The 16,326-nt window shown below is 41.6% G+C and overlaps 1 protein-coding gene across 1 annotated transcript in view; it reads right to left on the reverse strand.

The window, feature by feature from the left end:
* Nucleotides 1–16,326, reverse strand: part of DNAI3 (dynein axonemal intermediate chain 3) — a 247,185-nt gene that overhangs the window by 106,756 nt on the left and 124,103 nt on the right. Inside the window, exon 14 of the mRNA XM_053693156.1 lies at nt 9,614–9,698. Within this exon, the coding sequence (XP_053549131.1) occupies nt 9,614–9,698 (85 nt within the window). The remainder of the gene's footprint in view (nt 1–9,613; nt 9,699–16,326) is intronic.

Genomic DNA, 16,326 nt, shown 5'->3' on the forward strand with positions numbered 1-16,326 from the left:
ATGAGACTTGGCAGTTTGGAAACTTGACGCTTGTATCAGAATGTCGTCTAGGTACGGAGCTACCGCTATTCCTCGCGGTCTTAGTACCGCCAGAAGAGAGCCCAGAACCTTTGTAAAGATTCTTGGAGCTGTAGCTAACCCGAAGGGAAGAGCTACAAACTGGTAATGCCTGTTTAGGAAGGCAAACCTTAGATACCGGTAATGATCCTTGTGAATCGGTATGTGAAGGTAGGCATCCTTTAAATCCACTGTGGTCATGTACTGACCCTCTTGGATCATAGGTAGGATGGTCCGGATAGTTTCTATTTTGAACGATGGAACTGTTAGGAATTTGTTTAGGATCTTTAAGTCCAAGATTGGTCTGAAGGTTCCCTCTTTTTTGGGAACCACAAACAGATTTGAGTAAAACCCTTGTCCGTGTTCCGACCGCGGAACTGGGTGGATCACTCCCATTAGTAAAAGGTCTTGTACACAGCGTAGAAACGCCTCTTTCTTTATCTGGTTTGCTGACAACCTTGAAAGATGAAATCTCCCTTTTGGAGGAGAAGCTTTGAAGTCCAGAAGATATCCCTGAGATATGATCTCTAACGCCCAGGGATCCTGGACATCTCTTGCCCAAGCCTGGGCGAAGAGAGAAAGTCTGCCCCCCACTAGATCCGTTTCCGGATCGGGGGCCCTCACTTCATGCTGTCTTAGGGGCAGCAGCAGGTTTTCTGGCCTGCTTGCCCTTGTTCCAGGACTGGTTAGGTTTCCAGCCCTGTCTGTAGCGAGCAACAGTTCCTTCCTGTCTTGGAGCGGAGGAAGTTGATGCTGCTCCTGCCTTGAAGTTACGAAAGGCACAAAAATTAGACTGTTTAGCCCTTGGTTTGGCCCTGTCTTGAGGCAGGGCATGGCCCTTACCTCCAGTAATGTCAGCGATAATTTCTTTCAAACCGGGCCCGAATAATGTCTGCCCTTTGAAAGGGATGTTTAGCAATTTAGATTTAGAAGTCACATCGGCTAACCAGGATTTAAGCCACAGTGCTCTACGCGCTTGAATGGCGAATCCGGAGTTCTTAGCCGTAAGTTTAGTTAAGTGTACTACGGCATCAGAAATAAATGAATTAGCTAGCTTAAGGACTTTAAGCTTGTCTATAATCTCATCCAATGGAGCTGTGCTAAGGGTCTCTTCCAGAGACTCAAACCAGAATGCCGCCGCAGCCGTGACAGGCGCAATGCATGCAAGGGGTTGTAATATAAAACCTTGCTGAACAAACATTTTCTTAAGGTAACCCTCTAACTTTTTATCCATTGGATCTGAAAAAGCACAGCTATCCTCCACCGGGATAGTGGTGCGCTTAGCCAGAGTAGAAACTGCTCCCTCCACCTTAGGGACCGTCTGCCATTAGTCCCGTGTGGTGGCGTCTACTGGAAACATTTTTCTAAATATAGGAGGGGGTGAAAAAGGCACACCGGGTCTATCCCACTCCTTGTTAACAATTTCTGTAAGCCTTTTAGGTATAGGAAAAACGTCAGTACACGCCGGTACCGCAAAATATTTATCCAGCCTACATATTTTCTCTGGAATTGCAACCGTGTTACAATCATTCAGAGCCGCTAATACCTCCCCTAGTAATACACGGAGGTTCTCAAGCTTAAATTTAAAATTTGAAATGTCTGAGTCCAGTTTACTTGGATCAGATCCGTCACCCACAGAATGAAGCTCTCCGTCCTCATGTTCTGCAAATTGTGACGCAGTATCAGACATGGCTCTATTATTATCAGCACACTCTGTTCTTACCCCAGAGTGATCGCGTTTACCCCTAAATTCTGGCAATTTAGATAGTACTTCAGTCATAACATTAGCCATGTCTTGCAAAGTGATTTGTATGGGCCGCCCTGATGTACTTGGCGCCACAATATCACGCACCTCCTGAGCGGGAGGCGAAGGTACTGACACGTGAGGAGAGTTAGTCGGCATAACTTCCCCCTCGTTGTCTGGTGAAATTTTCTTTACATGTACAGATTGGCTTTTATTTAAAGTAGCATCAATGCAATTAGTACACAAATTTCTATTGGGCTCCACATTGGCCTTTAAACATATTGAACAAAGAGATTCATCTGTGTCAGACATGTTTAAACAGACTAGCAATGAGACTAGCAAGCTTGGAAAATACTTTTCAAATAAATTTACAAGCAATATAAAAAACGCTACTGTGCCTTTAAGAAGCACAAAAAAAAACTGTCACAGTTGAAATAACAATGAACCAAATTAGTTATAGCAACCAAATTTTCACAGTAAATGCATTAAATTAGCAAAGGATTGCACCCACCAGCAAATGGATGATTAACCCCTTAGTACCCAAAAACGGATAACAATTTAATATTAACGTTTTTATCACAGTCAAAACACACTCTCACAGATCTGCTGTGAGTGATTACCTCCCTCAAAACTAGTTTTGGAGACCCCTGGGCTCTGTAGAGACGTCCTGGATCATGGAGGAAGAAATAGGAAGACTGTGACTGAATTTTTACTGCGCAATAAAGCGCTAAAATAGGCCCCTCCCACTCATATTACAACAGTGGGGAAGCTCAGTAAACTGATTTTATTCAGAAACAAACGACAGCCATGTGGTAAAAATCATGCCCATATCACCAAGTACCTCAGAAAAAAACGATTAACATGCTAGTAAACGTTTTAAAAATAAAATTATGAAATGTTATTAATAAGCCTGCTGCTAGTCGCTTTCAGTGCAGTGGAGGCTCAAATATTACTTAAATATATACAGTATTTTCTTAGTGAAGTTCCATTCCCCAGAAATACCTCAGTGTAAACTGCATACAAAGAGAGAAGCGCTCTACCAGGAACGAACAACAGCTCAGTGGCTTGTTCTATGGCGATTTACCACCCGGAGGCAGCCTCTTTTAGACCAGTGTGCTTTTCACAGAAGAAAACTTTCCTGAAGTATATCAGTCTGATCCCGCCAAGTAAGGTCAGTCCAGCCCCGAAATACCAGGCAATTCTCCTCTGAACAAGGAACATGACAACCTCAGACGATCGTTTCGGCCTCCTATGGGCCTCGTCAGTGAGGTGCAGCCACATTCCTCTAAGCACACTGGGCAAGGAGTCCACGTCTGGTTTCCCCCATCACCCATAGGGAGACTTCCCCAGGGTCATAATAATTTGCATACAAAGAGAGAAGCGCTCTACCAGGAACGAACAACAGCTCAGTGGCTTGTTCTATGGCGATTTACCACCCGGAGGCAGCCTCTTTTAGACCAGTGTGCTTTTCACAGAAGAAAACTTTCCTGAAGTATATCAGTCTGATCCCGCCAAGTAAGGTCAGTCCAGCCCCGAAATACCAGGCAATTCTCCTCTGAACAAGGAACATGACAACCCCAGACGATCGTTTCGGCCTCCTATGGGCCTCGTCAGTGAGGTGCAGCCACATTCCTCTAAGCACACTGGGCAAGGAGTCCACGTCTGGTTTCCCCCATCACCCATAGGGAGACTTCCCCAGGGTCATAATAATTTGCATACAAAGAGAGAAGCGCTCTACCAGGAACGAACAACAGCTCAGTGGCTTGTTCTATGGCGATTTAAATACATACATATCAGCCTGATACCAGTCGCTACTACTGCATTTAAGGCTGCACTTACATTACATCGGTATTAGCAGTATTTTCTCAGTCAATTCCATTCCTTAGAAAATAATATACTGCAACATACCTCCTTGCAGGTGAGCCCTGCCTGCTATCCCCTGTTCTGAAGTTACCTCACTCCTCAGAATGGCCGAGAACAGCAAGTGGATCTTAGTTACGACCGCTAAGATCATACACAAACTCAGGTAGATTCTTCTTCTAATGCTGCCTGAGAAGAAACAACACACTCCGGTGCTGTTTAAAATAACAAACTTTTGATTGAAGAAATAAAAACTAAGTTTAACAACCACAGTCCTCTCACACGTCCTATCTATTAGTTAGGTGCAAGAGAATGACTGGGTATGACGTAGAGGGGAGGAGCTATATAGCAGCTCTGCTTGGGTGATCCTCTTGCACTTCCTGTTAGGGAGGAGATATAATCCCATAAGTAATGGATGACCCGTGGACTGACTACACTTAACAGGAGAAACATAACTTTTATTTGAAAATATTCACTTATGTTAAAAAATTGTGAAAATAACAAATATTTAAAGAGGTTACACCTACGAATATATAAATGGGGTAGTCCAAATCTTAATAATCATGGTAGAAGAAATCATTCCACTCTTGTATTAATGAACATAACCATCATCATATTGTATCTTGTACAGTATATACATATATTGTTCTGCTTTTAAAGACCATATATATGTAAACAGAGATACCAATTTGGGAATAAAAACATAATTTATACTTACCTGATAAATTATTTTCTTTCCTGGCATGGAGAGTCCACAAATACATTCAATTACTAGTCGGAATTAAACTCCTGGCCACCAGGTGGAGGCAAAGAACATCACAGCAAAGTTTCAAGTATCCTCCTACTACCCACAATCCCCAGTCATTCAGCCGAGGAATTATGAAAAAAGAAGACACAAAGGGTATAGAGGTGCCTGAGGTTTAGCAAAATGACAAAAAGCCATCTTAAAATAGGGGTGGGTCTTAGACTCTCCATGCCAGGAAAGAAAATAATTTATCAAGTAAGTATACATTATGTTTTCTTTCCAAAAGCATGGAGAGTCCACAAATCTATTCAATTACTAGTGGGAACCAATACCAAAGCTAGAGTCCACAGAATGGAAAGGAGGGATACACAAGACAGGCAAATCTAAACAGAAGACACCACCGCTTGAAGAACTTTCCTCCCAAAAGAAGCCAAAGCTGAGGCAAAAACATCAAGTTTATAAAATTTGGAAAAAGTATGCAATGATGACCAAGTAGCTGCCTTGCAAATCTGTTCCATGGAAGCATCATTTTTAAAGGCCCAAGAGGAAGCGACAGCCCAAGTGGAGTGAGCCGTAATTTTCTCTGGAGGCTGCTGTCCAGCTGTTTCATAAGCCAATCGAATAACAGTTCTCAACCAGAAAGAGAGAGTATAAGAAGTGGCCTTCTGACCCCTCCGTTTAAAATAAAAGACAGCAAAAAGAGCAGAAGATTGCCGAAAATATTTTGTAGCCTGTAAATAGAACTTCAAAGCACCCACAACATCCAGCTTGTGCAACAACCGCTCCTTCTTAGAAGGATTAGGACAAAATGAAGGAACAACAATTTCTTGGTTAATATTGCGTTCTGAAACCACCTTAGGTAGAAATCTTAATTTAGTACGGAGAACCGCCTTATCCGCATGAAGAATAAGATAAGGAGAATCACACTGTAGAGCTGAAAGCTCTGAAACTCTATGGCAGAGGAAATTGCCAGCAGAAACAAAACCTTCCATGACAATAACTTAATATCCACAGAATGCATAGGCTTATATGGAGCCTGCTGCAGAACTTTAAGAACCAGATTAAGACTCCCCAAGGAGGAGCATTTGACCTAAACACAGGCCTGATTCTAACCAAAACCTGGAAAAAAGATTGAACATCTGGCAAAATTGCCAGACGCTTCTGCAGAAGAATCGACAGAGTTGAAATCTGACCCTTTAGGGTACTGACTAATAAACTTTTCTCCAGGCCCTCCTGAAGAAAGGACAGAATACGGGTAATCCTCACCTGACTCCAAGATAAACCCCTAGATCCACACCAATGAAGGTATTTACGACATACCTTATAATAAATCTTGTGCGTAACAGGCTTAGTCTCAATATTTTTACTGGATGCTAATAAAGATTGTTTTTTCTTTTACTTTACACCCCGAGTAGTGCCTGCCTATCTTTTTCTCTTTAGTCTCAATATCCTTCATAGAAAAACCTTGTCTGGACAAGACTAAGCATTCAATCTCGAAGCAGTCAGCTTCAGAGAGACTAAGTTCAAAAGAGACCCTGAAGTAGAAGATCCTTCCTCAGAGGCAATTTCCACGGGGGAAATGATGACATCTTCACTAGGTCCTCAAACCAAGTTCTGCAAGGCCACGATGGAGCTATTAGAATCACCAAAGGCTGCTCCTGTTTGATACAAGCTATCACCAGAGGAAGGAGGGCAACCAGAGGAAACAGATAAATTAGACAAAAATCCCATGGGACTGCCAGGGCATCTACCAGAGCTGCTTGAGGATCTCTTGATCTTGCTCCATATTTTGGAAGCTTGGCATTTAGACGAGATGCCATCAGATCCAGCTCCAGAAACTCCCCATTTGAGGGTTAACATTGCAAAAACTTCTGGAAGGAGAGCCCATTCCCCTGGATGAAACGTCTTCCTGCCTAGATAATCCACTTCCCAGTTGTCCACCCCTTGGATATGAATGGCAGAGAGATGACAATTGTAAGACACTTGTGCCCACTGAAGAATGTGAGTCACCTCCTTTTTAGTTAACAATCTTTGAGTTCCTCCTCGGTGGTTGATATATGCCATCAAAGTATTGTTGTCCGACTGAAATCTGATAAACCAGACTAAACTCAGTTGAGGTCAAGCTGTTAGAGCATTGAGAATTGCTCTCAATTCTAGGATATTTATAGGGAGGGCAGACTCCTCCTGAGTCCAAAGTCCCTAAGCTCTTAGGGACCCCCAAACTGCTCCCCAGCCTAACAGGTTGACATCCGTGGTCACAATCTCCCAATAAGGTCTCAGGAAACAAGTGCTCTGAGACAAATGGTCTTGGGAGATCCACCAAGACAGATAAATCCTTGTCTGAGAGTCTAAAACTATCCACTGAGAGAGATCTAAATGGTCTCCATTCCATTGATTGAGCATTCATAACTGTAGAGGTCTCAGATGGAAGCGAGCAAATGTAATAAATGTCCATGGATGCTACCATGAGACCAATTACTTCCATGCATACTGCCACTGATGGACGAACAGAGGACTGAAGAGAACGACAGGCCTCCAGAAGCTTGAATTTTCTGATCTCCATCAAAAAAATCTTCATAGATACGGAGTCTATCATATTCACCAGAAAACATACCCTGGTACCAAGGTACTTTTCCCTAGATTCACCTTCCACCCGTGAGAACAGAGAATGTCTAACAGAGAATCTGTATTGGATCTTGCTAACCGAAAAGATGGCGCCTGGACCAAGATATCGTCCAGGTAAGGAGAGATCTGGCCACAGCCAAAAGAGCCGCTAGAACCTTCGTAAAGATTTGAGGAGCAGTGGCGAGGCCAAAAGGCAGGGCTACAAATTAGAAATGTTGATCCAAAAAAGCGAACGTCATGATCCTCGCTAGATAACTGAGAAAGACTAACCAAATCAGTCTTGGCCAAATCAGAACCCATAGAAATGTTCTTAGATTTCCTTTTACCAGAACAAGGTAAAGCACTTAGGGCTGCAGAATCTGCAGAAGTCAACTGGGCAGCAAAATCTTTAGGCAAACAAACACTCCCAGAAACTGACTGAGAGGAGCCGCAGGGCACTGTATGTGAATCTGTCAAAGACTGGGACATGTTAGAAGAAGGCTGAGACAACCCCTGAACAGCATTATCCTGCGAAAAAGAAGGCTCAGATAAGGAATCCTTATCCTTAGATAATAAAACCTTATTAAGGCAAGGGGAACAAAATTGCACAGGAGGTATACCCTTGGCATCTGCACAATAAAGACATTTATCAAATGACAGAAAAAGCTTGGGAAAGCCCTTTATTTCCCTTATACTCTAATTTCAATATAAAAAAATTTGAATAAAATTCTAAGCATAGATAATTATTACAACTGAGACCTCTACACCCCAGCCATGCCGGAGAGACTCACCCAACCGGTAACCAGGAATCCAATCCCCCTAGCAGATAAATCCAATCCACCTAGCAGATAAAATATGCTGTTAATGAATCAAGATATTTGTCACCTTATCAAGAATTCAATAATAATCAATTATTAGTAACAAGATTATAGCACTGTATACTATCTCTTATTGTAATTGATAGTATACAGTGCTATAATCTTGTTACTAATAATTGATTATTATCGAATTCTTGATAAGGTGACAAATATCTTGATTCATTAACAGCATATTTTATATTTGTTTCTATTTATTTTGTTTTCTAATACAGATGGGTCAACCCATTTTTTGTTTTTTATTTTTATTGAGGGAAATATATAATTATTATATTGTATGTTCTTCAAATTCTTAATGGTGGATAATCCAAAAATTGCCACCTTTTATTTAATACCAAAAATCCACAAAAATATAAAAACACCTCCAGGCAGGCCAATTATATCAGGAACAGAATGTATATCTGAAAAGGGCAGCCAATAAGTGGATTTATGTTTAAGAAGATTTGTAACAAAATTACCTTCATATGTTAAGGGGATACTGAAATATATTTTTTTTCTTAATGATTCAGATAGAGCATGCAAATTTAAGCAAGTTTCTATTTTATACCTATTATCAATTTTTCTTCATTCTCTTGGTACCTTTATTTGAAAAAGCAGAAATCTAAGTTAGCCGTCTTATTTTTGGTTAAGCCCCCTGTATAGCGCTTGCTGATTGGTGGGTACCTTTATCCACTAATCAGCCAGCGCTACCCAGTTGCTGAACCATAGATGGGCTGGCTCTTGAGCTTACATTCCTGCTTTTTCAAATAAAGATACCAAGAGAATGAACAAATATTGATAATAGGAGTAAATTAGAAAGTTGCTTAAAATTGCATGCTCTATCTGAATCATGAAATAAATAATTTGGGTTTAGTATCCCTTTAACGACACTATGGAGGTCCTTCAAAGATTGGAAAACATATCAATAAATAATGATACCTTGTTGGTCACTGCAGATGTGGAATCCCTATATACAGCGATCAAACAAAATTTGGGAATAAAAGCAGTGAGATATTTTCTCCAAGGAGGCTCAGAAGAAAGTGAATTACATCATATAATTTGTACAAGTTGAGATTTCATTATTTGAAGCATATATTACATATAACGGTACAATTAATTTTTTTATGAGCATTACATTTAGTTCTATCAGGATTATGATATTCACAATCAAATTGCTTGGAAAACATAACATTTCTTAATTTCTCACATTTAGATTATTTTTTTATATAAAATTATAGTTTATATATAAATATTTGATGTTAAAAGAAAGCCCTATTTGTCCTATGATTGAACAGACATACAGTATAGCTGATCTTCTAGGTTTTGTTTACATTCAGAAAGGGTTAAAGGGACATGACACCCAAATTTTTCTTTCATGATTTAGACAGAACATTTGATTTTAATCAACTCTCTAATTTACTTCTGTTATCTCATTTGTTTTATTCTCTTGTTATCCTTTGTTGAAAAGGATACCTAGGTAAGCTCAAGAGGTTCTGATTGGTTGCTGCACATATACGCCTCATGTTATTGGATCACCTGTTTTCAGCTAGCTTCCTGTAGTGCATTGCTGCTTCCTCATCAAATGATACCAAGAGAATGAAGCAAATTAGATAATAGAAGTAAATGGCAAAGTTGTTTAAAATCGTATTGTCTATCTGAATCATGAAAGAAACATGTTGGGTTTCATGTCCCTTAAAGTAATAAAATACAAAGCAAACATCTCAGTACATTTCTTTAGGTGGACATTACCTATTTTGCTGTGGTAATGCTCTTCCCGTAGACTTATTTTAAGAGGACTGAAGTCTCCATTGGTTTCAGCCTTGGGTATTGTGGCCTTAAGGAACAATAAAATACATAAATAAATACCTAAGAATATATACCAGTAAGCACATGAAAATATATTTCCACTAAGCCAGCACTGGAAATTGGCTAAACACTAAGAAAAAAACTCAGTGAGATAAAACAAATTAGTGTCTTAAAGGGTCAGTCTACTCCAAAATTGTTATTTTTTTAGGAAGATAGATAATCCCTTTATTACCCATTCCCCAGTTTTGCGTAACCTACACTGTTATAATATATGTTTTACCTCTGTGATTACCTTGTATCTAAGCATCTGCAGATTGCCCCCTTATCTCAGTGCTCTTTACAGACTTACATTTTAGCCAATCAGTGCTGATTCATAAATAACTTTATGGGAGTGAGCACAATGTTATCTATATGACACACATGCATTAGCGCTGTCTAGCTGTGAAAAACTGTCAAAATAACTGAAATAGAAGGCGGCCTTCAAGGGCTTAGAAATAAGCATATAAACAAATAATACCAAGAGAACAAAGCACATTTGATGATAAAAGTAAATTGTAAAGTTGTTTAAAAATTGCATGCCCCATCTGAATCATGAAAGTTTATTTGTGACTACATTGTCCCTTTAAGCTTAATTCAAAAGGAAAAAACCCCCCAATAATAATAGTAACAGAAATGATTGCATCAGACAGTTAGTGTATCAGAATGTCTGCCAATTTCAAAGAGTTAGATTGGCAAACGTTTGTTTCCAGCTGCTAGCAACCAAATTTCTAAAGTCTGGAGAATTCATAATGAAAAAAAGAGAGACTCAGAGCATCTGCTTCCTAAGCAAATGTGAAAGATGCTGTCTAGTTTTTGAGTCTAATACAGTCCTCTTGGTGGGACAGAAGCTAAGATTCATATAAATAATAACAACAGGAACAACAAAGGTCCTCCCTCAGATCCATAACACAGCACCATATAACTTATGGTGCTCCAAGGAAGTCGCAAACTCCCCACTGTATCATAGTCTAGCCGACATAACCGTTAAACTAGACAAACATAGGTAGGCTAACTGTCTTAGCAGATAAAAAAGGCTCTCTGTAAGAACACAGAGCCACCCTTGAAGAAGAACTTGTGAAGCCCAGTCTCAAGGCAGCAAAGCTGACCCTAAGCCATTGTGGGACACCATCCCACAGAGAAATGCAGAAAAATGTCAGCAACAACTCCAGTCCAGGAAGAATCCGAACCCTAGAAGAGCGTCCTATACCAGCAGCAAATGCAACCGGTGGAGGGAGGGACACCGAGAACCCCCCACCGAAGGTAGGAGAACGGATCAACTGAAAGTACACAGTCAATACTCAGCAGAGCCGACAGATCCCCGATCCCCACTTTGAGGTAACAGACCCAGCCCAAAAGGCTGGCAATGACCGAATACAGAGAATACAAAATTCTCCAAGGCAGACCTCAGGAAGAGAAAGGAGGGGCCTAAGAGGAAAAGAAACCCTGGGAGAACAACTCTGACCGTTACTTAAATCTGGCATGTTACCACGAAGCCATGACAGAAAAACTACGTGCTCGGGTTCCAGGACCCCTACACAGTTCCCTTCCCAAAAGAAGGAACACTCCCAAAAAGGAAGATAGGACACTGAACTACAGTGACCTAGTACCAGAATCCGGCCCCATGACCTCAAGCACGCAAGGCAGGGTTAAGAACCCACAGAACGACTAGATAAGGACCCTTGGGGCCTCAACGGATACTGTGATACTTCCAAAACCTCCCCAAAGGAGGGCAAATTCAAGAAACCACATCCCCAGCCATAGGCATGGAGAAGAGGATGTAGAGAAAACGGTAAAAACCATACCAATTGATAAGAGAACATTCGGCCATTACCGCCAGCTCAATTAATACAAACAACCACAAGCCCACACCAAGGTGTGATAGCTGCCCCTGACAACAATTGTAGGATCCCGCCTGAGAGACAGTACAACTATCGTCAAGAAGTTACCAAATTTCCCTTTAGAGACACAACCGACCCCCCTGAAGAAAACAAGTTTTATGTTCCAAATCTAAGGATTGAAAATGAACTGCCCAGGACCGAATCCAGAATCCGGACCCCGAAATCTCAGGCAAGATACATGGTCCATAAACCAGATCCCCAGAACCGGGGCCGGCCGAATGTTCTAACCCCATGAGGAACCATCAAGTTGCCTCATACGGAGGAGTGCACCCTGGACAGTGCATCCCACATACCAATGTCCTTGGAGACTCAGACCAAAGAGCCTAAGAAATTGGCAACCAGCATCCGGAGGTGGATCTGAACCCCACACCCTCTACTTGCAAGCCCAAAGAGCTAGAACTACAAGAGGGTCGAAGGGCAACACCCCAGAGTCTAAAGACCACAGGAATTACAAGGGACAGGCTCCAAACCAGCCCTTAGGTTGAGAAGATAACATAATCTCCAGAGATCCTTACAGGATCAGCCTCCCGGAAATCCCTGTACCGCATAAGGAAAAACGATGGGAGCCTCACAACTCCTGGCAGACAAACTGACCAGGGAAAAATGCCGGGGGAAATAACGGGAATAACTCCAACCCCTGGGCTCCCATATATGAGAGCGAACAAGATACTGAAAATGAAGGAGGACATGCCCGAACTTCCAGACACAGATGACCGACTACCCAAGAAGGGAACAAAACAGCCCCAGCAACCTACAAGAGGTACTGCGACTAGGACACAAGAACAGACGACCAGAAAATACCAAGAGTGAAAACGAAAATCCCCATCCAATCTGGTACCCCAGACGTCCAGAGGTCATCCTAACCTACAAACTATAAGGGAATGGAGAACATTTTTAGCAGGAGCTTTTGCCTGGGTTCAAACCCACAACCTGCAGCTTCTGAAGCGGTGGAGCTAACCACTACGCCACATATCCTTTTACAGGATCTGAGCCAGGAACCCCCTACAGTAGGACAAAGTGAACATCCAACACCCGACAGGATAACTAACACACCGGCACCACGTGGGTGACATGAACCGTAAGGAACAACAGCTCGCGCCCGACCAGTACCTGCCTGGTACAAGAACACTCCTGAACTGTCCAAGGTCCAAGAAAACTTGAAGCCCCCACAGGGATCGATAACATAAACTATAAACAAAACTATATCTTTATATAGTAAAGCACAACTTCTGAGGAAGTGCCCACACGACCACAAAATCGCAAGTATCAGTTCCAGAGAAGAAACGTTCCCAAAACGGAAAATTATATCAGACATGAGCTTCTTAAAACAAATCAAACATAGCCTAACAGGATCAAATAAAATGAAGGCAGCACCCGTGGGTGAACGCCCAAGGAGAATGGGCACGCTAACAGGACCAGCCAATCAGAGGCCCCATTCTCCCAAGCTCAGAACTGGAACAGATACTTAAAAGAAAAGAAAAACGGAGACGTCAAGGAGATTGGCTTCATCCCCATACGTCTAACCCAGTTTGCCATTCAGCACAGAAGACCGAGGATCCCTCGGCCCACTAGGACTGGAATCCTCCAGCAACGCCAAAAGATGCCTTAATAGGACACTAAGACGTGCCAGTCTATAACAGAAGGCAAAATGTTCCCCCGCCAGATCGATGGACGACCCCGGCCCCGAGGGTAGGGCCCCTGAAGCCTCAAAGGCCATCGCTTCCCCAGAGGGCCGAACTGAATCAGGCGATCTCACGCTCGACGGGCCCTGGTTAACAGAACACGGACAATATCTTAAAAATACTTCTCTTGGGAGATATAAATGCGTCAGTGCCGTAGATTTGGCCACGCGGAACCGTGCTGTAACCTCTGGAGGAAACAAGCCGCCTTCCGGAGAAGGAGTAACGGCCATAGAGACACCTGCTTGCGTAGCAAAATAAGGTTCTGGGGCACGCGCCTCACAGGACATGGAATCCTCGGGGGAGGATGGCTCAACGCACTCTAAGCTCCCTGATTCGGGGGAAGAGTGCACTCTAGAACGGCAATCGGAACATAACTGATGGGCATGGATAAACTGGGCCATTTCATATTCTTCGCACAACGTATACTCTGAATCGGAGATATCCGTCTCTAAAAATCAGAATCCTCCATAACTTGGAGATTGCAATTATGGTCAAACGCTTAACAGCACCCTCCCCCCCCCCCCAATGGCTGGTGCACTCACTACCTCCGGTGAAACATACAGATAACGAACAGACTCTCTCTGTTGCCACTCGGTCAGAGTACGGAAATTAAAATACAACATGACCACACCCAGTCACGAGGTGCACTGTGTAAGCCAAAATAAAGGTGCAATAGTCTATAGGACTGCGCCAATTGATTATAAGGCCGTTATGTTCTGAATAGCCATGAGCCCAAGTATCACTACACATTAGCAGACAGAATCACATAACAAACAAGATTAAAGTCCCCCTTGTTCAATAACCCCCTTCAGGAGATATTAACCCTTGATTCCATAAGATAAAGGAGTCCCACTGGGACCCTGACTTCTTTCTTTAACATTACATTCACATATCGAAATAAAATTAAACAATCTTACCGGAATCTACGCCGTGGAACAGGAACACAGCCCTTCAAGTGTGACAGATAGTAGCCTCTCTTCTGACATGGACTTGAGTGAATAAAGGCAGGCAGCGAAACTCGTCAACGCTGATTGCCAAGGAGCTGTTAATATGAGTTGGGATGGTTTCGCAGAAACACTCTCCCTGCATCTCCGGACTCTAACCTTCATCCATGCTCTTACTGAGAGGATTACTTAAAACTCCAGTCCCATTTCGAAGAGTACTACCCTCCATAAGAGACTATGTTCAATCTTCTGACACTTCTCTGCCAACCTCCTGTGACGAAAGGCAAAGAATGACTGGGGGATGAGGGAAGTGGGGGAGGTATTTAAGCCTTTGGCTGGGGTGTCTTTGCCTCCTCCTGGTGGCCAGGTTCTGAATTCCCAAAAGTAATGAATGAAGCTGTGGACTCTTCCCGTTTAAGAAGAAAATGCTTGTGCAATGCCGCCCCCTGCACATTCGCGGCAAATCGGCCACTAGCAGGTGGTGTCAATCAATCGTGCGGATTGCTGTCCGCTGCCTCAGAGGTAGCTGACGAGTTAATGAGCAGCGGTCTTCTTAACTCCTGTTTCAGGCGAGCCTAAAGGCTCGCATGGAAACAGGTGAATACGGGGCCATATGGGGCTTAATACGAGTGGAGCGCTTAAGTTTACACCCCAGCAATAAGAGTTTATCGTGAGGGTTTGTGCTCGTCTGGCTTACCGCTGGTATTACGAGTTGAAAGTAAATACAATCGTTTTGAAGCGATCTGGGTTTCCGCTAGAATGATTACCGCAACTTAAGAGCTGTGGTTAGAAAGTACAGTTACACTTATAATAACACAATCTAATAAAAACTATTGAAAAAAAGTTATAGGGCTCAAAGATATGAGGTCTCAGGTCAGGAGAAAAAAGGCAGACAAATGGCTTTAACGTTAAAGGGACATTAAACACTAAATAAATGCTAGATAGAATGATGTAGTCAAAGAAAAGATTAGTCTAAGATGAAGTTTTTAAAGTTTCATTAGTTGCTTAAATATTGACAAAATAAGTGTAAAGTTTTAGTGTCTATAAAACAATGGGAGCTCCCATGTTGTAACTGAGGTTACCTTCTCTGCTGTGGCCAATTAGAGACAGTTATAAATAGGTCACTAGAGTGTGCAGCCAATGGCTGTGTGGAATATAAGAGTGTTCTGCAATTTCACTTCTAACATGAACTGAAAAGCACACGATTGCCAGAATGAAATTACAGGAAAAGGGAACAAAATAATAATATAAGTATATTGTAAAGATTTTTTAGATATAAACAATTTATCATTTTATATTACCATCTCAAAGTGCTCACAATTTCAGAATGGAATTACAAGAAAAGGGGACAAAATGAAAGTATATTGCAGAGTTGTTTTATATATACGATTTATATTAATTACCATCTCAAAACGTTTAATGTTCCTTTAAAATCTTTTTTGAGTTAAAATGTTTACTTTAGCATCTAAAATTTTCTGCAAAACCTACATTTTAAAGCGTATGTATTTTGAAGTGTTTGAATAGGCTTTTCTTGGGTAAAAGCCATTTGTGTTTATTCTAGCCATATGCAATGGTGTTTACTCTTCAGCATTGTACTTCCTGACAACCACACAAATATGCTTCCAACAATGAGGCAGTTAGAGAAGCCAAATTCATCTATGAATGTGACAGCTCAGCTTGCGGGAAAACTTGTTACCAGTAAATTGATTTATCTTAAAAACAAATATTTTGCTGTGCTTCTATGAAAGGGATTAGTTTTAATATGGTTATTTATCTGTATTCTCATTATATCCATTGTTTAAGCATGTGTTCTCTTATATCGGATAAGGTATCTAGACATTAAAAAAAAATATATATAAATTTAAATTGCTAGGTAACTTTAAAAATTCCGAAAATGACGACGACAAAAACAAAACAAAACACAGTCCCTTTAAAGGGACATTAAACACTTTGAGATGGTAATATAAAATAATAAATCATATATATAATAAAAACCTCTGCAATATATTTTGATTATTTATTTTGTCCCCTTTCCCTGTAACTCCATTCTTAAACTGTAAGCTTTTCAGTTCCTGTTAGAAATGGAAGTGCAG

This window comes from Bombina bombina, chromosome 10 (assembly GCF_027579735.1).
Source record: "Bombina bombina isolate aBomBom1 chromosome 10, aBomBom1.pri, whole genome shotgun sequence".
Classification (NCBI taxonomy): Eukaryota; Metazoa; Chordata; class Amphibia; order Anura; family Bombinatoridae; genus Bombina; species Bombina bombina.